The sequence below is a fragment of the Bos grunniens genome, chromosome 2 (assembly GCF_055505025.1).
Source record: "Bos grunniens cultivar Pamir isolate PY7600 chromosome 2, Bosgru_T2T1.0, whole genome shotgun sequence".
Classification (NCBI taxonomy): Eukaryota; Metazoa; Chordata; class Mammalia; order Artiodactyla; family Bovidae; genus Bos; species Bos grunniens.
Window position 1 is genome coordinate 83,232,189 of NC_141166.1, and position 24,595 is coordinate 83,256,783.

General features: G+C 37.5%; 1 protein-coding gene across 1 annotated transcript in view; it reads left to right on the forward strand.

Moving 5' to 3' along the window:
• Positions 1–24,595, forward strand: part of ARHGAP15 (Rho GTPase activating protein 15) — a 700,275-nt gene that overhangs the window by 74,701 nt on the left and 600,979 nt on the right. Inside the window, exon 3 of the mRNA XM_086368469.1 lies at positions 15,933–16,001. Within this exon, the coding sequence (XP_086224595.1) occupies positions 15,933–16,001 (69 nt within the window). The remainder of the gene's footprint in view (positions 1–15,932; positions 16,002–24,595) is intronic.

The following is a 24,595-nucleotide window of genomic DNA, read 5'->3' on the forward strand; positions in this document are numbered from 1 at the left end:
TGCAATTTAATAGTTGATCTGAAACTCAACTTATTTCAAAACTGAATCTAGATTTTGGTCTTTAAACTGGTGAGATGAGATTTACATTTGTATGATGAGATTTTGGACTTTGAGTGGATGCTATAATAAAATAAGACTCTTTGGAATCATGGGAAGAGATGATGTATTTTGCTTGAGGAAGGGACATAATTTGTTGAGGGCCAGAGGTGGGATTGTGGTAGACAGAATTCTAAACCACCAAGAGCCCCACCTCCTGGTGTGCATGTCCAGTATAACTAGATTTCTGAGTATTTAAAGCATTTTCTAATGAAATGATTTCAAAATGCCCTAAAAAAATAGTTGGAATTTTTTGAAGATATAAATTATTTTAAAAGTTTTTAAAAGCATCAAAGATTTTAAGAGAATGTTAGCTTAATTTTTTTTAATTTAAATTTATTTATTTTAATTGGAGGCTAATTACTTTACAATATTGTATTGGTTTTGCCATACATTAACGTGAATCCACCACGGTGTACACGTGTTCCCCATCCTGAACCCCCCTCCCACTTCCCTCCCCAACCATCCCTCTGGGTCATCCCAGTGCACCAGCCCCAAGCATCCTGTATCCTGCATCGAACCTGGACTGGCGACTCGTTTCTTATATGATATTATACATGTTTCAATGCCATTCTCCCAAATCATCCCACCCTCTCCCTCTCCCACAGAGTCCAAAAGACTGTTCTATACACATGTGTCTCTTTTGCTGTCTCGCATACAGGGTTATCATTACCATCTTTCTAAATTCCATATATATGCGTTAGTATACTGTATTGGTGTTTTTCTTTCTGGCTGACTTCATTCTGTATAATAGGCTCCAGTTTCAACCACCTCATTAGAACTCATTCAAATGTATTCTTTTTAATGGCTAAGTAATACTCCATGGTGTATATGTACCAAGCTTTCTTATCCATTCATCTGCTGATGGACATCTAGGTTGCTTCCATGTCCTGGCTATTATAAACAGTGCTGCGATCAACATTGGGGTACATGTGTCTCTTTCAATTCTGATTTCCTCAGTGTGTATGCCCAGCAGTGGGATTGCTTAATTATTCATGTACAAGAAGATATTTACCTATTTACTGGTATACTGGAAGAGGAATTATATAATTGGTATAGCAGAGGTTATACTAACAAGGACCTACCATATGACAAGCTGTATATGTTTTAATTTACTTATTTCTAATGCAATCCTATGAGAAATAACTTCTATATTATGCATATGTTGAGGAAATAGAGACACCAGAAGTTAAAACAATATGCCCAGAAGGTAAGTGATAATAGAATATGAGTGTGTGTATGTGTGTGTGTGTGTGTGTGTGTGTGTGTGTGAATCACTCAGTCATGTCTGACTCTTTGCGACTCCATGGACTGTAGCCCATCTGGCTCTTCTGTCTATGGGATTTCCCAGGCAAGAATACTGGAGTGGGTTGCCATCTCCTTCTCCAGGGGATATTCCCAACCTAAGGGTCAAACCTACATCTCCAGCATTGCAGGCAGATTCTTCAGTATCTAGCCACCAGGGTACCCCCTAATAGAATAGAGAACTCTTCAAAACAATAATCTAAATAATTGGGTAATGTTATTTAAAAGCAGAAATACATCTACCTAAATCTATATCCACAGGTTTCCATGGTGACTTAGATGGTAGAAAATCTGCCTGCAATTCAGGAGACCCGGGTTTGATTCCTGGGTCAAGAAGATCCCTTGGAGAAGAGAGTGGCAACCCATTCCAGTATTCTTTCCTGGAGAATTCCATGGACAGAGAAACCTGGCAGGCTACAGTCCTAGGGTCACAAAGAGTCGGACGTGCCTGAGGGACTAACAAACACACATATCCACCCTATGCCTATTTATATCTTTTTATCTTCTCAGATTTTTCCTCTGGAAGAGGTATATAAGCCTCAAGCATAGGACATACAACATAGATGAGTAAATTATTATCCTACTAGTATCTGTTATTTCAGTTGTAGGCTAATGAAGGTATCGTTTTGAAAGTTCAACCTTATTTCAGTAAAGATAGATGGCAAATCTCCTATAAGAAACTATGGAACTTCATCTAGAAATGACTACTGACTTGATTTATATTTTGGAAAGAATGGTAAATATGTTTATAACAAGATATCATAAGGCAAGATATTATACAATTTGAAGGTCATGGTGAATTCAATGAAAAGTAAGTCACATGTATCAGATGATGCAAAATGGAGTGTGGAGTTTTCATACTATACTAAACTCCATTGATTTAAAGATAAATAAAACATGGCTCATCCTCAAGAGTTTCTGAAGAGCATGTTTGCTTTTCTTTTTTCATTTTCAAAGAAGTTAGTAGTATGTAATTATTACTGTAATATACTCAAGGTGTGATAAATCATGAGGAAAATTGTTTATTCTGGGAGCTCTGAGAGTTATAGCATAGAAACCAGAATAAGAGTTTTGGATGATTATATACATTCTTTGTCTATTTTCACCAGAAGCTCCCAGATAATTCCAAATTGAGTTTTTCGTAAATACTTTTTCAAACTATTCAAACTTACCTCTTCTTTGACTAGTTCTTTCTTAAGTATATATCTAAGCACATTGTGCTAACTTGAAGGTCAATAAGGAAAACAGAATGAGGGATCTGTCTTTTATGAAAATGTGCTGCCTTTGAGAATTTTTTTGGTAGGAAAAAAATGGCAGATTTTCTCTTATAAACCGTATGTTCTTGCATTTCTGATATCTGGAGTCAGTAGCTTGCCAGAAATATTCCCAATCAAAAGCCAGACTAACCCATAAAGGTGTCCAAAGAAGTCTGTTCTGATTACTGAAGATGTTGAACTAGTCCTGACTTCAAACAGTAGATATTTCCACACTTTAGTGGTATATGACAGCTCTATTCATTCCACAATGTCAAATTCTTTGGTTTAGGCCATTGGGTATTTATGCATTTCTGGCTAGGGAAGCAGAGAAACCTAATTTGATTCTCGAGCCAAAAGTTTTTAGGCCCTGTTCCTTTGGAACTTGGACTGGAGGATTTTGGCACTGTATAAAGACCAGGACAGAGCAAGTAGTCACACATAACTAACTGACTCAACAGAGCATATTCAGGGAGAAAGATCATGCCTACACATTGGATAACCATTCTCCAAGGCAGACTGACAACACCCTGAATTCAATCACCCTTAAATAAACACACAAGGAAAGCAAGCCTTTAACATACCTTCCGGCACTGCTCTCCAATGCTGCCTGATTAGTTTGAGTGCCATAGGCCAGGCTGCAGATGCAACCATTACTGTTGTTCTTACTTATGTCTGTCTGCTGTCTGCTAACAAGCATTCATATGCTTTGGATCATTAAAGTCACAACCTCCTAAGCCAATCTATTCCTCTCCACGGGTTTGTTGTAGATTGGAAAGAGAGATGCTATTTCTGTTTCGTTCTCTATTAAGTCTTCCATTCAGGGTTATTTCTGAGGTCTGAATATCATAGCTTGCACCCTTGCCCCCATTGAGCATATAAATTGTGTTCCCATTAAGCTTGTTCTTTTTGCCTGATTTATTTTGTTTTCTGTTGTATGTGCCTTTTCAATGCAAGGCAAGTGATTTGTGCTGGAGCCGCGACAGACAAAAAGTGCTGTAACTTAAGCTATTTCCTGGTGCCATTGCTGTCTGTGAGAGATCTGCCGTACTTACACCCTTGCTAAATTTCTTCTGACAGACTCCAGGTGGTCGGGATTTTCACAATCCAACCCATTTCTGTGTTAGAACTTGTCATTTGGGGCTCTGTGGATTCTTCCCTTTCGTCTCCCTGTTGGTAGCAGGTTGAGGGTATTTATATATCTACCTGTAAAAGGCCACATGTGTCCACAGGATTATCAGAGGTAGAGAAACATACAGTTTCTCTTTCAGAGAAGGCACAGAAGACAGATACTGGAGAGAGAGAGAAAGAGAAAATTGTCACTTGTAGTATTATGCAGGCTGCCCATCTAAACCCATCATTGCCTGGCACCTACACACTAAGGGCAAGGATCCAGCCAACTTGTGAGCGGGCACCATGCCATTTGAGCAGATGGGCATGGAAGTCGGCAGCCAGTAGACCATGTATGTGCATCAGCGGTGGGTGTTGAGGGCACGATTCCCAGAGGAGAATGTCCTAACAGCTGTCTGGCCTGAGCCAACATACTTACGACCAAGGAAAAGTGCCATCCTTCAATCCTGCTGAGTTGGATTAACCTTCAGAACTAAATCTGCTTTTTTCGGCAGCAGAAGGTGAGTTTAGGGGTCTATGAAAACCTCAAAGAATAACTGAAGAAAGGAAACTGGAAAGATACAGTTATTAGACATTCACTAAAGATGCCAAGGGTATTCATATGCATGTTTTAAACATTTGACCAAAAGTCCATTAATTCTTGAAAGAACGTCACAGTTGTTAAAAGTTCTGCCTCCCACAATGCTTTTACAAGTGATCTTTCCACACAGGCAGAGCATTTATAGTGAGTTAGATAGTACATTCCCATCTTTGCACTATGAAATAATGATGTACAAGGAAAGGTGTCAAAAGACTATAGAAATCTGACTGAGGGTAGATGTATTTGTCAAACTTTACATATCATAGATCAAACTAGATATTGTGTAGATTACAGTTTTTCAAAGAAGAGAATTTCTTCTTTAGTGATTGAACATATCCCTGAAAAAAAAATAAGAAGGCAACTTCATAATTCAACTTAAGCTCTTCTGGGCAATGAAAGAGACTTATATTTGAGACTGTAAATAAAGCCTGATTCTGATTTGAGAATTTCCAGATAGTTACATATCCAGAAATTAGACATAGGTCGTTTCTGCCCAGTGTGGCCAAATGGTGATTTGACAATGATTTGTTTCAGTTAGCTAAAAATTGGTAGGCCATTTTAATAATTTAGACTCTCAATAATTGTTTCCTATTTTTCTTTGTTTTGAGGTGTTTGTGAGATAGTTCTCTTGGTATCGTTTTATACTGTCTTGAATCTTTCTATTTAAACAATAAATTATGACTTGCAATTGTGGAGAAAATAGCAATTTGGCCCGAGTGTTCTACATACCTATCTATATTTTCTTAATCTGTTCTCTAAATTCTTTCCTTTATTTTACACCAACAAAGGAAATATCTCTGTTATAGAGAGTAAAAGAGACAAATAAATTATTTTACCAGCTAACTTTCTATCTGGCTCTAATGAATTATCTAATGATTTAGATTTAATACCATTAGACCTAATACCATTAGTAGTATTATGAGTGAAATAAGATGTCTTTGTGTCTATTTGGCCTTTATTTGCTCATTATATCAATTTAGAAATTCATGATTGAAGTATATCTTTGTTGTTGTTCAGTTGCTAAGTAGTGCCCAACTCGTTGTGTCCCCACAGACTGCAGTATGCTGGGCTGCTCTGTCCTCAACTACCTCCTGGAGCTTGCTCAAATTCTTGTCCATTGTGTTAGCTATCTAACCATCTCACCTGCATCTCTGCATCTCCCGCATCAGCAGGCAGATTCTTTACCACTGTGCCACCAGAAAAGCCCTGACTTAGTATAGATGAAACGATAAAGTAAAAAAAGAAAGTAAACTAAAAATTTAAGATGGACATAAGAGCCCTTCATTGAAGAAATTATAGAAAATTTTATTACCCAGAATCTGTGTTTCTTATTTCTGATAGTTTTTGTCTTACAAGCATAATTGAAGGTTAAAATTATGGAGTGTCCAAGTTCCATATGAATGTTACTTCTCAGTCTGAGAAAATTATTGGAGATAAATGTTCTATTTATGGTGAATGGACGTTGCTTCAGTCACGTCTGACTTTCTGTGACCATATGGACTGTAGCCCTCCAGGCTCCTCTGTCCATGGGCTTCTCCAGGGAAGGATACTGGAGTGGGTTGCCATGCCCTCCTCCAGGATATCTTCCCTACCCAGGGATTGAACCTGTATCTCTTACATCTCCCTTATTGGCAGGCAGGTTCTTTACCACTACTATTGATAGTATGCAAAAAGATATGAGAAGACTAAAATAAATAGTATTTAACAATAAACAAGGAAATACATGTAATATATAGTTCATTTATAATTAAACAGGAGGTAAAAGGCAGTTTGATTTTCTTCTTCGTGGTATACACATGTTTGAGGGAAAATATGAAGGAGTAAGAATCATTCCAGCAAACACTTATCTTTGGCTATCTGGGAGAAGAATATGTGGCTGAAGCTGTTTCACTCAACTAGACTTATCCCAGGATTGACAAATTGGTGAGAGCTTCAGGTGGCCCAGATGCTGACTAAAGAATATTCAAGAAACTAAAAAAAAAAAAAAAAATGCTGATAAACTTTAATACATCTTGCAAATGTTTCTGAATCACTCTTTCATTTTCTACAGGGGATAAAAGAGATTATCAGATTTCTGACTGACAATCAGTTCAGTTCAGTCGTTCAGTCGTGTCTGACTCTTTGCGACCCCATGGACTGAAGCACGCCAGGACTCCCTGCTTTCACCAACTCCCAAAGTCCACTCAAACTCATGTCCATTGAGTCGGTGATGCCATCCAACCATCTCATCCTCTGTCATCCTCTTCTTCTCCCGCCTTCAATCCTTCCCAGCATCGGGGTCTTTTCCAATGAGTCAGTACTTCACATCAGGTGGCCAAAATATTGAAGTTTCAGCTTCAGCATCAGTCCTTCTGATATATATTCAGGACTGATTTCCTTTAGGATGGGCTGGTTGGATCTCCTTGCAATTCAAGTTACCCTCAAGAGTCTTCTCCAACACCACAGCTCAAAAGCATCAGTTCTTCAGTGCTCAGCTTGCTTCATAGTCCAACTCTCACACCGTACATGACTACTGGAAAAACCATAGCCTTGACTAGATGAACCTTTGTTGACAAAGTAATGTCTCTGCTTTTAAATATGTTGTCTAGGTTGGTCATAACTTTTCTTCTAAGGAGTAAGTGTCTTTTAATTTTATGGCTGCAGTCACCATCTGCAGTGATATTGGAGCCCCAACAAAAAATAAAGTCTGCCACTGTTTCTACTTTTCCCCATCTATTTGCCATGAAGTGATGAGACCAGATGCCATGATGTTAGTTTTCTGAATGTTGAGCTTTAAGCCAACTTCTTCACTCTACTCTTTCACTTTCATCAAGAGTCTCTTTAGTTCTTCTTCACTTTCTGCCATAAGGGTGGTATCATCTGCATATCTGAGGTTATTGATATTTCTCCCGGCAATCTTGATGCCAGCTTGTGCTTCTTCCAGCCCAGTGTTTCTCATGATGTACTCCACATATAAGTTAAATAAGCAGAGTGACAATATACAGCCTTAACATACTATTTTTCCTATTTGGAACCAGTCTGTTGTTCCATGTCCGGTTCTCACTGTTGCCTCCTGGCCTGCATACAGATTTCTCAAGAGGCAGGTCAGGTGATCAGGTATTCCCATCTCTTTCAGAATTTTCCACAGTTTATTGTGATCCACACAGTCAAAGGCTTTGGGATAGTCAGTAAAGCAGAAATATGTTTTTCTGGAACTCTTCTGCTTTTTTGATGATCCAGCAGATGTTGGCAATTTGATCTCTGGTTTCTCTGCCTTTTCTAAAACCAGCTGGTACATCTGGAAGTTCACAGTTCATGTATTGTTGAAGCCTGGCTTGGAGAAATTTGAGCATTAGTTTACTAGCGTGTGAGATGAGAGTAATTGTGCGGTGATTTGAGCATTCTTTGGCATTGTCTTTCTTTGGGATTGGAATGAAAACTAACCTTTTCCAGTCCTGTGGCCACTGCTGAGTTTTCAAAATTTACTGGCATATTGAGTGCAGCACTTTCACAGCATCATCTTTCAGGATTTGAAATTGCTCAACTAGAATTCCATCACTTCCACTAGCTTTTTCGTAGTGATGCTTCCTAAGGCCCACTTGACTTCACATGCCTGGATGTCTGGCTCTAGGTGACTGACAATATACAACCAAAAAAGACTTATGGAAAAATAGAAAAAGAAAGGCATTTGTATGCCCACTATAGTAATTGAATGCTATTATGGGCAGATGGAAGATGAGAACCAAATTGTCAAACAATATACCGTAGTACATTAATAATGAGTAAAACAGAAGATTTGGTTTTTCTACAATTTATGTTATTACCTCTCATGAGGACTATGAAAGATACATTTAGTAAGGGTAGAATAATTATGAGGCATGGACAAATTTCACATGTGCCTACAAATATTTGTAAAGTTAGAAGATTAAATGCATGATAAGATAATGTTCTTATATCTTAACTGCCTTTTGTTTTCAAAAGCAATTACCTACCACATATACATGATTGAAAACATATAGCCATCACTTATGTTGACATTTATTATCTCTAAACAATTAAGTTGCTGTAAGTACAGGAAATACTGACTACCTTTCCACAAGAACCCCCCCACACACAAAAAGCATCACTAACTTTCCTTAGTTTCTGATTATAGTAGCTTTAAGAAAAAGATATTGGTGAAACATATGAAGATTTGAACATAAAACTTGGGATATACTAAAAAAAAAAAGAAAAAGAAGAAAAACTTTTGAGAAACTGTGAAGATAAAAACTAAACTTAACCACAAATTTATTTCTGTTTTTCATCCAAGTATCCAGGGAGGTTGCTAATGAGAGGTATGCCTCAGAAAATGTACATGTCTGTGAAAATGTTGGAACAAACTAATGCTTTTATTCAAGTGATTTTATTTCAATTTTAAGCCACAAGCTATAAACTTTCATCAAAAATGGTAATCTATTTAAAATCAGAGCTATGTGGAATGTTTCATGTTTATGTATAACTTTCATAGTAGACCCTCCTACACAAGAAAAATAATATGCTCAAATTCTGCTATTTTTATAGTTTGTGTAATATATCAAGTGCTAGTCCCACCTATCAGCTTCATATTTTAAAATAGATTATGGAAAAAGGAATGGAAGGACAAAATGAAAACATTGAAAAAGTGACTTTTTAATTCCTCTTTTTGGAGGAAAAGATATCTGAAAAACTTAACTATAATGCATATTCTAATAAGAACAAAAAGAAATTTAAAGGGGAATATGCACTGCACATCTTGAATACTTTATTTTTCCACCTTGCAGTACACAACTAGAAAGGGGAGTACCTGGGGAGGTTAGAGGAGTGGAAGTAGAGAGAGTGGTAGGTGGTGACAAAGAAGGAAAAACTCATAGACTTGACCTAAAAGAATTTCAGTGATATATTAACTTAATATTGAGTTCAAAAAAATCCAAGTCAAAAGATATTTGTTTTTCAATTTTTTTCAGTGGTAGCTCCAAATCATTTCTATTTACTGGAAAAATAAATCAATAGGAAGATGGCATCACTGAAAATAGATGAGGTCTGACTTTTTTCCCTCCTCAAAAGAAAAGAAGGGTTGCCATCCACACAACTACTATCTATTATGAAAGCTTAGCTTATTATGATGCAGAATACCATGATAAAAAAAACAGTTTATGACATAACCATGTCACCTCAAAAGACACTGTTAAGTAACATTCCTTAATAAACAGGTCAGAGAAGTGTGGAAATTTTAAGGTTTCTTTCTGCTTAAAAGCTAGAAGTGAATTGAAAAGTAGCAATTCATAAAATTCTCAAATGGGAATTGTAAAATCATATTGAAAAAAATATGTCATAATTTAAGAGTATGAGAACAAGCCAAAAAAATCAGGGTAGAACACAAATATGTGGTGGGTATACATACATGTTCATTTATGTTTAAAAGGAAGATCTGTATATGATTTAAGATATTTGGAAACAAAAAAGAAAGCAGACACACATAAAAAAAATCATATTTCCAGGCTTCCTCAGAAAAAATACTTCTGTAATTCACAAATAAAATAATGTGTTAAAAATTTTGTATCAAGCTACTGCTAATATTTTGACCGTTATTTAGGTTTAACAAATTCAATGATTAGCAATTCCTGCAAAAATGAAAAGGACCTAAGATTAAACAATGGAGCCTGACCTTGCCAGCATTCTGAAACTTATCCAAAAGCAATTTTCAAAACAAGATATAGGGGTTTTTGTTGTCAGGTACTTTTAAAAGCTCTGATATTCTGGGAAAAAAGTTAGGATTGTCCAAAATAAAGTACGTGCTTTATTTGCAACACTAGTAAGAGATTTTTTTGTAATGTCAACAAACAAGTACATTTTAAGCACTCATTATTAGAAATTACTGGCATATGTGTGTACTAAACATGAAATGTTTGTTGGCTAAAATGAATGGCTCATCAAAACATCTGTGGAAAAGAATAAAAATTATATATATGGCTTCCCCAATGACTCAGCAGTAAGGAATTCGACTGCATTGCAGGAAATGCAGGTTCAATCCCTGAATTGGAAATATCCCTTGGAGATGAGCATGGCAACCCACTCCAGTTTTCTTGCCTGGAGAATCCAATGAACAGTGGAGCCTGTCATGCTACAGTCCGCAGAGTCACAAAGAGTCGGGTATGACTAAAGCAACTGAGCATGCACGGACTCGTGTATGTGTGTATATCTGAATCACTTTGCTGCAGAGCAGATAAGCAGAAAAACACAACATGGTAAATAAACTACATTTCACTACAAAAAGTCTAATGTCTTAAGTGGTAATGTTTCTTAAGAGGTCATCCCTTAAAAATTTGAAAAATTATCAGATACTATTATATTAATTATCATATACTATTATCAGATTAATTATCAGATACTATAAAATTATCAGATACTATTATATTAATATTACATTATTAATAAATAATTCTGTAAACTGTAAGATATTCTGTTGTTTATGCTATGATTTAGGAGAATCCTGTCTTTTCCCTTCAAACTTACCTCATGAGATTGTGATTGACCTCAAATTTTCTTTATAATTATTATTTCAATTACATATGTCACAGAAAGACAGTTCTTTTGAAACATTCTAAGTTTTTCAGATATCAATACAAGACAACTGAGCAATTTTGGATCAAGAATTTCCTAAATCATAAGTCTCAGTCAGCATAATCTGATTTGGCATAATAGCATATTTCTGTACCTAATACTTAACTGAGAAAGACATTAAAGCAAAAGACAGGTGATGAAAGTTTTCTTTTCTTCCATATCTTTGTAACTTGGTTGAATATGATAGATTGGTTAGCTTATTGATTTAGGAATGATCAGCAATATTACTTCCCCCAGAGGAATATTAACATGTTTCATAACAGATTCAAAACCTGATTTCTAGCTTCCTGCGTAAACGTGTACAAATTTATAGGTTTAGGTCTCCTCAAATTTCTACCTTACGAATATCCACTTATGCACACAGGAGATCTCTGCAGTTCCCCAAGAATTTAGTGACTGTTTTTATACATAAACATTTTTATTGCTGGAAAAATAGTAAAGTGCAATAACTAAGGGCTGAAGTCCACATTAAAATATCACCTATGCTTTTCCTAGCTGTGGATTTTCAAAGTTCCCTAAAAGGTCTATGTTTATCTTTTTAAAATATATGTCTCTGATCCCTTAATTTCTGGGTAATAATTATTTTAGTATATTCAAAAACACTTTGAACAATGCCTAGCAAATAATAGGTACTTACTAAATGTTGGCAGGCAGTATTGTATCATATCTCAAGTTGAATTCTTGTTTATACCATGGAACCAAAGGTCTCCCTCAAAAGTGGTACATGCTCAGTAAATGGTCATTTCTGATCCAATTTCTTTCTATTAAAATTTGTTTCCCAAGCTTCAGTCATTCACTTATTGTGTTTGTGGGGTTTTTTTCACATTTCATTTACTTAAATAAGAAAACTCCTTCTATCCCAGAATTCTCCCACCATTGTAAGTTGAGTATAAGACATAATACTAAATTCCAGTATAATGAGTAATAATTAAAAGTACTAAATTATAAACACATAGTCACATAAAATAAATTCCTAGTTCTTTAAGAGGCTTAAATCTCAGATATATACATATATATATATACACACACATATATGTGTGTGTGTGTATACACACACACACACACACACACACACACAACATCCTCCTGTTGAAAAGCTGAAGTATCAGTGAATAACAGATATGAAGTTTTGGTTCTAGGATTTCTCCCATTAACTGCTATTCTGTTCACAGTTTTCTTATGCAGAAGATCTTTCATTTCAACACTAACTAACCATCAATTATGGTTATCTTACTTAGGGTAATGCTAACAAATATAAAATTATCTAAAATATATCATGGCTCCACAAAATAAAAGTTTATTCCTCACTATTTAAAAGTTCAAAGGACATTTCCTACCTGAACTTTCTGTTCTCGCTACAACTTTTCTCTTAGTATAAAATTATTCCAAAATAAAGTTTACTAAATAAGACAAAGTGAGTTTTCCTGAACTATGCTTGGGTTTTCTTGACCTGGTGATTCAGCATTCTCCCATCTTGCATTTTCATTCTGCCATAAGGCCTCGGTTGATGTTTATTCCCAGCTAGTATCCCAAGAAAGGGAATGTGGTGGGACAAGCACTCACTGGTTAATAGCTTTGAAAGGGAAGTGGTTCTCATTGTTTCTACTCATTTGTTTTTGGTCTAAACTACTCACATGGACACTCTCAACTGTAATGCAGTCTGGAAATGTGCCCTGGAAGGAGAGGACAGAATCTGGTGAGAGATTTCCAGATTCTTCCTCCCTCCCATATATCAATTTGCACCTGTCTTCTAACACTTAGGAATAAACTCCCACACCTCCTCAAAGGAGACAACCAAAAACCTCACTTAGTTACTGCCTTGAACTCCAATTCCAGAATCTCTGGTGGCAAACAGCTTTCTGCATCAGGTCCAAATTTTCACCAGGGGATTAAGAATGTCAAACTCGAAAACTAAGCTCTCCATCCTGTTTTCTCCATCATATCTAACAGACAATGTTAGGGCAAGAAATTGATACCTGAAAATAAGCAAAAAACAAAAATCCTCTCATTTATAAAGGAAAGAATGGTAAACAACGGACAGCCACTGGATGCAAGCAATGACTAACCTCCCGGTCAGGTCCTGTGAGACGTGTCCAGGCAGTAGCGACAGTTTCTGCCTCTTCTTTCTAGAAGAATTTCCCATTACATTGTTCTCCAGGGTTTCTGGCTGGGCTTTCTGGAGTCTCTTCCTTCTCCATCATCCTTCATGGACACCACATCTGAAGAGGACATGGACGAGAATGGCCTCCTTGAAGGCTGTACTGCCTTCATAATTGTTTTTGTGGAGCAAATATGGAATTCAGGGATTGAATAGAATCACAGGGTCTTTATATCAGGCTTTTGGTTCCTTTGGGAATACAATTTCCTCAGAATCTTACCAGACCACCTTACCTGCCTCCTGCGAAACCTGTATACAGGGCAAGAAACAACAGAACCGGTCATGGAACAGCAGACTTTCCAAATTGGGAAAGGAGTATGTCAAGGCTCTATATTGTCATTTTGCTTATTTAACTTATATGCAGAGGACATCATGCAAAATTCCAAGCTGAATGAAGCACAAACTGGAATAAAGATTGCCAGGAGAAATATCAATAACTGCAGATACGCAGATGACGCCACCCTTATGGCAGAAAGTGAAGAGGAATTAAAGAACCTCTTGATGAAGGTGAAAGAGGAGCATGAATAAGCTGGCTAAAAGCTCAACATTCAGAAAACTAAAATCATGGCATCCAGTCCCATCACTTCATGGCAAATGGATGGGAAACAATGGAAACAGTGACAGACTTTATTTTCTTGGGCTCCAAAATCACTGCCTATGGTGACTGCAGCCGTGAAATGAAAAGATGCTTGCTCCTTGGAAGAAAGTCATGACCAACCTAGACAGCATATTAAAAAGCAGAAACATTACTTTGCTAACAAAAGTCTGTATAGTCAAAGCTATGTTTTTTCCAGTAGTCATGTAAGGATGTGAGAGTTGGGCCATAAAGAAGGCTGAGCACCACAGAATTGATGCTTTTGAACTGTGGTGTTGCAGAAGACTCTTGAGAATCCCTTGGACTGCAAAGAGATCAAACCAGTCAATCCTAAAGGAAATCAATCATGAATATTCATGGAAGGCCTGATGCTGAAGCTGAAACTCCAATACATTAGTGACCTGTTGTGAGGAGCTGACTCATTAGAAAAGACCCTGATGCTGGGAAAGATTGAATGCAGGATGAGAAGGGGTCGACAGAGGACGAGATGGTTGGATGGCATCACTGATTCAATGGACATGAGTTTGAGCAAGCTCCAGGAGATGGTAAAGGACAGGGAAGTCTGGCGTTCTGCAGTTCATGGGGTTACAGAGTCTGACATGACTGAGCAACTGAACAACACCACCACAATCTTAGCTGGCATTGAACTGATCTTTTCAGTCTGTTTTATGTGCTGGTAAACAGAGCCAAAATCAGCCAAAATTATTTTCTAGACATAGTGCTTAATTTAAAGATTCCTTACACTCATGTCTCTCTCTCTTTCTCTTCTATCTCTGTCTCTTTCTTTCTCTTCCTACTGATTTGTCCCACCACCTTCTCTTCTTAATGTAAAGTACTGGAAAATCCCTTTATAGTGAAATTGTACTATTAATGACAGCTTTTATTTAAATTTTAAAATATGATTTTTAATTATAAATTCCTTTTTTTTTTTTTACTATAGAATCTATGATACTTCTTCAGGAGAAAAGATAAGGCATTTAAAGCAAATTTGTTCTGAAAACACTTACTGTGTGTTTTGTGTATTTATATATATATATGGATAACAGTGGAAGACATGGAGATTAATAGCACATTAACTCTGAAGAAGCTAAGTTTATAAACACACAGATAAACACAAAAGTTTCAATATTAAATATTTTGTCCCAGTTACTTCTACAGCATTGCAGATCACTCTGAAACATAGAGGTGTAAAACAATGATTTTTTTTTTTTGCTGATGCAATCTGGTCAAAAATTCAGATAAAGCACAATAAGAGTAGCTATTGCAGTGTTTGATATCTCTACTGAGAAGACCTGAAAGCTGTGGGGATTCAATGCCTAGAAAAAGGAATCATGAAGATACTTTTTGTTCACATGGTCAGTGGCTGATTTTGGCTCTCTGCTGGAAACTCAACTAGTCTGTCAGCTAGAAAACTGGTCTCTCTGAATGGGCCAATTTGGGTTTCCTCTCAACATGGTGCCTTTTTTTTTTTCTTTTTAACAAAAAACAGCAATTGTATTATTCAATATCCGATATCACACCACGACACCACCTAGAAACCTCACCTTCCTTCCTTACCTGTCCCCAAGGGTACACCCGAAATGGAAAAAAATAAAAGTAAACCCAGATCTCAGCTCCTTCTCTGGAAGAAGGGGTGTTGGCCTTGGGAGCCCCTTTCCGCTGGTCCCAGGAGGCTGGAGAGCAGATCCTTCCTGTGCCCAGAGAACTGGGCTCCAGCCTTCAACAACAGAAAGAACATTCAAACAGGAGCAGAGCCGTTTCTGCAGAGGAGGAGGATTTGGGAGGGTTCCAAGAGAACAAGTGGGGAGTGAGTGGTATTTTTATACTCTAATATTTGGAGTCATATATGTCACTTCTGCCATGTATTCTGGTTAAAGCATGTATAAAGGTCCACCCAAGTTCAAAATGAAACAGCATACACCCCACCATTTGATAGGAAGGCTATCAAGGTCAAAGGGTAAGGAGACCACATGGAATATGAGATATCATTGCAGCCAGCCATCTTTGAGTACACCTTTTATCCAAATTAGTTAATGTCCAAAACATTTACTTCCCATTTAAACTTACTTTATTCACTTTTTTGAGTGAATTTGAATATGGTGATTCTCATGTGCACTGTTACAAAATTATGCTCTTTTATTTAAAGATTTTTTAATATAAATTATATAATGGTATCAAATGTCACTGTTTTTTCAGATATCCCGGCACAGAAGAAATCATTCACAGCATATCTTGAAAGATGTCATTCCTCCATTGGAACAATTGGTAAGTATTTCACTTCAGTACTGTATTATTTGTCTACTGTCAACAAAATAAATTACCTCAGAGCTCAGCAACTTAGGACAGCATATACTTCACATTTCTGTGGGTCCGAAATTTGGGCATAAGCTAATAGGGTCCTGTGGCTCAGAGTCTTTCAAAAGTTTTCACTCAAAAGTTAAGCTAAAATTGGGGTAACATCTGAAGGCTTGAAGGGGGAAGAATCTGTTTTCAAGCTCAAGTACATGGCTGTTGGCACGATTTCATTCCTTTGAGGCTTTTGGCCAGAGGCTGCTCTTACTTCCTTGCAACTTGTATGTTTGCTTTCTTCTCCCAAGCATGCCAGCTGGGAAGGCAAGAGAGTCTGTTGGGTGTGCTTAGTCACTTCAGTCATATCTGATTCTTTGTGACCCCCATGGGCGATAGCCCACCAGGCTCTTCTGTCCATGAGATTTTCCCAGCAAGAATATTAGAGTGGGTTGCCATGCTCTCCTCCAGGAGATCTTCCTGATGCAGAGATTGAACCCAAGTCTTCTGCATTGCAGGCAAATTATTTACCACTTGAGCCTCAGGGAAGCACCAGAGAGTCTATTAGTAAGGTGAAAAATAGAATCTTTTGCAACCTAATCATAGAAATGATATCCCATCAGTTTTGCTACATTCTCTTGGTCACTAAATTCAGTCTATACTTAAGGAGGAGGGATTACAGAACAGCGTGAGTAACAGGTGGTAGTGGTGATTTAGGTGCTAGGTTGTGTCCCACTCTTTGTGACCCTATGGACTGTAAACTGCCAGGCTCCTCTGTCCATGGGATTTCCCAGGCAAGAACACTGGACTGGGTTGCCATTTCCTTCTCCAGTGAAGTAAAGGTTATCAGGCACCTACTGCAAATTTTGACATTTTTAAGGAAAAATTAATCCCTTATCTGTAGATTCTAAGAGTGAGACCAAGTTTTGTGTGTTTTTTAATCTTCTTGTTGTTTATTGTTGTATCCTATGGCACCCCACTCCAATACTCTTGCCTGGAAAATCCCATGGATGGAGGAGCCTGGTAGGCTTCAGTCCATGGGGTCGCAAAGAGTCGGACACGACTGAGCGACTTCACTTTCACTTTTCACTTTCATGCATTGGAGAAGGAAATGGCAACCCACTCCAGTGTTCAGTCTATGGGGTCCCACAGAGTCAGACACGACTAAAGTGACTTAGCAGTAGCAGTAATGACAATTAAGAATACCTGAAACATCCTACAAAACATAAAAGAATGAAGTAGATATAAATAACTTATAGATGTCTCAGAGATATCTTCAGTTCAGTTCAGTTCAGTCACTCAGTCGTGTCTGACTCTTTGCGACCCCATGAACCACAGCACCCCAGGCATCCCTGTCCATCACCAACTCCTGGAGTCCACACAAACCTATGTCCATTGAGTCGGTGATGCCATCCTCATCTTATCCTCTGTAGTCCCCTTCTCCTCCTGCCCTCAATCTTTTCCAACATCAGGGTCTTTTCAAATGAGTCAACTCTTCGCATCAGGTGGCCAAAGTATTGGGGTTTAAGCTTCAAAATCAGTCCTTCCAATGAACACCCAGGACTGATCTCCTTTAGGATGGACTGATTGGATCCCCTTGCAGTCCAAGGGACTCTCAAGAGTCTTCTCCAACACCATATTTCAAAAGCATCAATTCTTCGGTGCTCAGCTTTCTTTGTAGTCCAACTCTCCATCTATACATGACCACTGGAAAAACCATAGCCTTGACTAAATGGACCTTTGTTGACAAAGTAATATCTCTGTTTTTCAATATGCTGTCTAAGTTGGTCATAACTTTCCTTCCAAGGAGTAAGTGTCTTTTAATTTCATGGCTGCAATCACCATCTGCAGTGATTTTGGAGCCCCAAAAAATAGTCAGCCACTGTTTGCACTGTTTCCCCATCTATTTGCCATGAAATGATGGGATCGGATGCCATGATCTTAGTTTTCTGAATGTTGAGCTTTAAGCCAACTTTTTCAGTCTCTTCTTTCACTTTCATCAAGAGGCTCTTTAGTTCCTCTTCACTTTCTGCCATAAGGGTGGTGTCATCTGCATATCTGAGGTTATTGATATTTCTCCTAGCAATCTTGATTCCAGCTTGTGCTTCTTCCAGCCCAGCGTTTCTCATGATGTACTCTGCATATAAGTTAAATAAGCAGGGTGACAATATACAGCCTTGACATACTCCTTAAAGACACATAAACACAAACTTTTTGATATGTAACTTTCTTTTTATTAATGATCTCCTTTTTGATAAATATAATGCCCCCTTTCTCCTTGCTTATCCTTCTTGTACTTCATATTAGTCAACATGCTTCCAGTTCAAAATGATTTTTTTCTTGGCTCAGTTCCATGATTTTCTTTGCTTGGCATGTTTTAGGTCACTTATGTCCACTCTAGCTAATTGCTTCGTTATTCTGTTTTACTTTAGAATAAAAAATTCTTTAAAATATTGTCTACCTTTAATGTCCCTAAAATCTCCCCTCCTTTTACTTCTTGCAGCAACTCCATTTAGGCACTTATCCCAACCACTCACCTCTTAACGAGGTCATCTGTTACTTTCATGTTACTAAATTTGGTACCAACATGGGCACATGTTGGTAAAGTTTTGGTTTTCTCCTTAGAATATCTATCTCAGAATTTAATCCAGTTAATAACTTTTTGGAAACATTTTCCTTACATGACTACCAGGAAACTGCTGTCTTTTGGATATCCAAATAATTAAGTGGCCACTGACTTTCCATCTCCTTTGCTGGTTCTCATTCATCTTGGAGATTGACTCTTAACTTTTCTTCTTTCTGTCTACATTTATTCACTAAGGAATCTCATTTCAGTGTTGTTGTTTCATATACTGTGTTACACTAACCACTTCTAATATTCATTCTCCAGGATAGACCATTACCCTAAACTACAATATTGTACACTGTGGCATTTTCATTTATATGTCTACATCTCAAATTTAACATCCAAAAATAATTCTGATTTCCCTCCAAACCTGCTTCTCCCAGTCTTCTCCATTTCATAGGATGTAACTCCATTCTTCTAGGTTTTACAGTCAAAACTGTTAGTCATCTTCAACTTTTGTTTATTTCATTAGATAAACTAAAACACCAAAGAACCACATTTACTCTGTCTTTAAAATCCATCTGGAATCATTTCACTCTCTCCCATCTTTATGCTATGTCATTCATCTCCTAGTTTATTACATGTGTATGCTTTAGTTGCTCGGTTATGTCTGACTCTTTGAGACCCCATGGACTGTAGCCCACCAGGCTCCCCTATCCATGGAATTTTCCAGGCAAGAATACTGGAGAGGGTTGCCATTCCCTTCTCCAAGGGATCTTCCCAACCCAAGGATCAAACCTGAGCCTCCTATATTGCTGGCAGATTCTTTACTGCCTGAGCTACCAGGGAAGACTTTGGGCTCCCTGGTGGCTCAGACGGTAAAGTTTATTATAATGCCTTCCTAATGCACGTATCTACTTTCATTCTTGCTTTCTATTTTTTTTTTTTTTTAATTTTTGATACAACAGCTAGCATGAGATTGTTAAAATGTAAGTTAGTTGATGTCACGCTTTGGCTCAAATACCTCTCTGATTTCCAGTGTCTCCAGGGTAAAACCTAAAAGACATGAAGTTACTTACCAGATTCTATAGGACCCAGCCACCTCTGTGCTTCACCCTTTCCTCTCTTCTGCTGACACTGTGCTCCAGCCAAGATGACCTCTTTACTTTTTCCTTAGGGCCATTTCACCTGCTGTTTGTTCTGTCTAGTACAGAATAGTTCAGTTGGCACCCAGAAATTTGTAAGCCTTGTTCCTTCCTTTTCGTTGCATCTTTATTCAAATATCATCTTTTAAAATAGCTCTTCTCTAGTCTCCCCTAAATACAAATGAACAAATTAAGAAAACCACCATTTCAGTCCACACTCCTTTTCTCTTACCCTAATTTAATTTTCTCCATACAACTTATCACCATGTGCTATACTCTGCATTTTCCTTTTGTTTGTCATCTCCTTAGAGTGTTCTGTTGTCGCCTATGTTTAGATCTTGATTCCCATGATTCTATTAACTGTAAGAACATAATAAAATTTCAGTAAATATGTGTTAACTGAATGCACAAATGAGATAGCTATGAGATAAATGAGATAGTTAAAGACTTTTTTTTTTACTTCCAGGCTTATAATACACTGATGCATACTTGTGTATTTTCTCTTCATTATCTCATCATATATCTTGAAGTGTTACTTAGTCATTTGTTCTAGCATATCTTAGGGCCACTCTAGATATGAAATATTCCAAGTTGAACCCATCATCACCTTCTTCTCAAATTGACTCCCATTTCCATTGACCCTACCATTATTTTTTATACTTACTTAAAAGAACAAGTTACCTCTTTTTAATAGAGAAGAGACTTTTAAAATTTTTGTTCACATTTAATTTTAATTTTTTTTAGTTTATATTGGAGTCTAGTTGATTAACAATGTTGTGTTAGCTTCAAGTGTATAGCAAAATGCTTCAGGTATATCTATATATTCTTTTTAAAATTATTTTTCCATTTAGGTTATTGCAGAATATTAATCAGCATTCCCTGTACCATATATATAGTAGGTCCTTGTGAGTTATCTAGTTTATATATAGTAGTGTGTACATGGGGCTTTCCAGGTGGTGCTAGTGGTAAAGAACCCTCCTGCCAATGCAGGAGATGTAAGAGACTGGGTTCCATCCCTGGGTCAGGAAGATCCCCTGGAGAAGTGCATGGCAACCTACTCCAGGATTCTAGCCTAGATAATCCTACGGACAGAGGAGCCTGACAGGCTATACAGTCCATAGGGTTGTAAAGAATCGAACACAACTGAAGAGATTTAGCACACACACAGTGTGTACATGTTAATCCCGAATTCCTAATCTACCACATCCCTGTTAGTAGTAAACATTTATCTAGGCTGAGAATACATTTTCTCTGGATCCTTTATTTACCCTATGGCCCTTCATGTAAGTCAACATTTTCTGAAGTGTTTTCTCCACGGTGGGTGTGATGTTCTCATCTTTTTTCCATGTGTGCAAGCACATGTTCCCCAAGCCTTTCAATGCTCTGGTCTCACCCCACTGTATCCACCACACCTCTCCCACTGATTCTGCAGTAATTCCACACCAGCCTTCTTTAAATAGAAGCTTCATTATTTCATGCTCCTAGTCACAACTTTCAGCAGCTTCCTATTTTCTATAGCATCAAGTCTATAGACTTTCTCACAGCCCTGATTTACCTTATTTATTATCTACTGCCAAATACATACCCTCAAGCCAGCAATAGTAACATGATTAAGACATGGCTCTTACCCTGAAGGAGCTCGGATTTTCTGTAACAATTATAGTTCCTTCATCTCAACACTCTTTTGTGTTGTCCACTCTTATTTCATGGGTAATAGACTTGTTCCATGGCTAGACTATAAATGCTTTTTAGTTAGGGGTCATGACTTGTATTTTCTTTATTATGTCATACTTCCCCTTACATTGTTTCTGGCACTAGTGTTTGTAAAAGACACACATGTCAATGGTTTAATTATAAGATATTAAAGATTTATTAAAATAATATCATTGATTTCAGAGATTAATACATATATGACTGTTAATCATAGTGAAAGACATTTTTAAAATTTAATTAGATGTAACAATATCTTATATTCAAAATTGACCACTTAGGTTTCAACTTAGAGAACATTTTCCCTGGAAAGTATTTCTTTGATTCCTCAACTTTGAATCAGGTAGCCCTTCTTTATTCTGCCTTTCTGTAGCAGCTTTCCTTGCCTCTATCTCTAAATTGACTCTATCTCTGATCACATTGAAATTGCCTGTTTCCTTTTATATCTCTCTTACTGCATTGCAAGGTATTTGAGGGGAGAGCTATGCTTCACTTACTGTTTTCTTATTAAAACTTCATGGAAGGCCTGGCACAGTAGAGCTGTACAGTGAATAGAAAAGTAATGGTGTTTCTTTTGTATACATTTGCCTTACAGAACAAATAAAGTACATATAAATAAAATGCTTTATTTTAAGTATAGCACATGCAAATGTCTCTCTGAAGTGTTTGATGAAACATGGCAAAAGTTAAACTGAAAATGAAGCTATATGAGTGTGTGTATGTAATATAAATATGTATGAAATTATATGTAATTTTATATGTGCGAATATATATGAGATTATATTTGAAAAATGCCATAAACTTTCAAATTTTTACATGAAATGTGTATTAATTATGAATTTTAAAAATTAAAATTATGATTATTACTTAAATTTAACCAATAACTAATGGTATACTTTTGCTATGCCTGTATATAAAGCATAGGCTAATATTGAAAGAATTAAAATATTCCAGAAACAGTTTTCTTAATGTACCTTCCTAACTTCAAGGTTATTTGTTGGTTTGTTGGCTGGAGAAGGCAATGGCACCCCACTCCAGTTCTCTTGCCTGGAAAATCCCATGGATGGAGGAGTCTGGTAGGCTGCAGTCCATGGGGTCGCTAAGAGTCGGAAACAACTGAGCGACTTCACTTTCACTTCTCACTTTCATGCATTGGAGAAGGAAATGGCAACCCACTCCAGTGTTCTTGCCTGGAGAATCTGAGGGACGGGCGAGCCTGGTGGGCTGCTGTCTATGGGGTTACACAGAGTGGGACACGACTGAAGCGACTTCGCAGCAGCAGCAGCAGTTATATGCCTTAACTCTGCAGCCTCAATTCTCAATAAATTAAACTTATTTTTAAAAGATCTCAAATTATGTATAATGTAACTAAGAAAAAATATATCTATATGCTTAATACACTATTCTAGATCAGATAAACTTGGAAAAGTGGCATTGGGAACTACTGCTAGATAAAAGGAAAAAAACAGTAATTTGTTGATCTCTTTAGCTTTCAGTCTCTGTAAATCTCTTTCCCTGCATTTCTATTCAATCTCTCTGTTTATACACACACACACACACACACACACACACAAGCTCTAAAAACTCTATTGGAACTACCAAGTAATCTACTTTCTATGCCTGCACTGGGTTTCCCTGGATCCTTTCTATGAGTACTTGTTTAGCTCTCATTTCCCTTGTGAACAGAGGTTAGGTTCAACTTTTATTCAGTCTCTACTTGAATTAAATTGCTTATTTAATGTTATTTTAAAGATAGAAATGTTTATCTTTTCCCTACAAGTCTTACTTATGAACTACTCCATTATGATAGACAATGAGAAAATAATCTCCATTTCCTTCTAACAACAAATTTGTATTGATTTTTAAGTATCCATTGCTGTTTACATCAAAACTTGAACTATTTTTCCACAACCTATAGAGCTGCTTTTATATTTGCCTAATAAAACTAACATTCAGAAAACGAAGATCATGGCATCTGGTCCCATCACTTCATGGGAAATAGATGGGGAAACAGTGGAAATGGTGGCTGACTTTATTTTTTGGGCTCCAAAATCACTGCGGATGGTGACTGCAGCCATGAAATTAAAAGACGCTTACTCTTTGGAAGAAACGTTATGACCAACCTAGATAGCATATTCAAAAGCAGAGACACTACTTTGCCAACAAAGGTCCGTCTAGTCAAGGCTATGATTTTTCCTGTGGTCATGTATGGATGTGAGAGTTGGACTGTGAAGAAAGCTGAGTGATGAAGAATTGACGCCTTTGAACTGTGGTGTTGGAGAAGACTCTTGAGAGTCCCTTGGACTGCAAGGAGATCCAACCAGTCCGTTCTGAAGGAGATCAGCCCTGGGATTTCTTTGGAAGGAATGATGCTAAAGCTGAAACTCCAGTACTTTGGCCACCTCATGCGAAGAGTTGACTCACTGGAAAAGACTCTGATGCTGGCAGGGATTGGGGGCAGGAGGAGAAGGGGACAACAGAGGATGAGATGGCTGGATGGCATCACCAACTCGATGGATGTGAGTCTGAGTAAACTCTGGGAGTTGGTGATGGACAGGGAGGCCTGGTGTGCTGCAATTCATGGGATCGCAAAGAGTTGGACACGACTGAGTGACTGAACTGAACTGAACTGAATAAAACTGTATACTTATTTTTAACCTAGATTCAAATATTTTTTCCACAATCTGACATGTTCCTTCCTTCTGTCTCTACATCTCTTTTTCTTTCCCCCAACCCTGCCTCAGGGTTGCTTCTGTAGTCATCCATAAGTTCTTGCAGTGTTTTTCCTTGTCAATACCTACCAAGATGAGCTACCATATATAAAATGATATGTACCAAAACACTTTATAAAATAGTAAAATCCTTGCTGCTGCTGCTGCTAAGTCGCTTCAGTCGTGTCCCACTCTGTGCGACCCCATAGACGGCAGCCCACTAGGCTCCTCTCTCCCTGGGATTCTCCAGGCAAGAATACTGGAGTGGGTTGCCATTTCCTTCTCCAATGCATGAAAGTGAAAAGTGAAAGTGAAGTCACTCAGTCGTGTCCGACTCTTAGTGACCCCATGGACTGCAGCCTACCCGGCTCCTCTGTCCATGGGATTTTTCCAGGCAAGAGTACTGGAGTAGGGTGCCATTGCCTTCTCAGTAAAATCCTT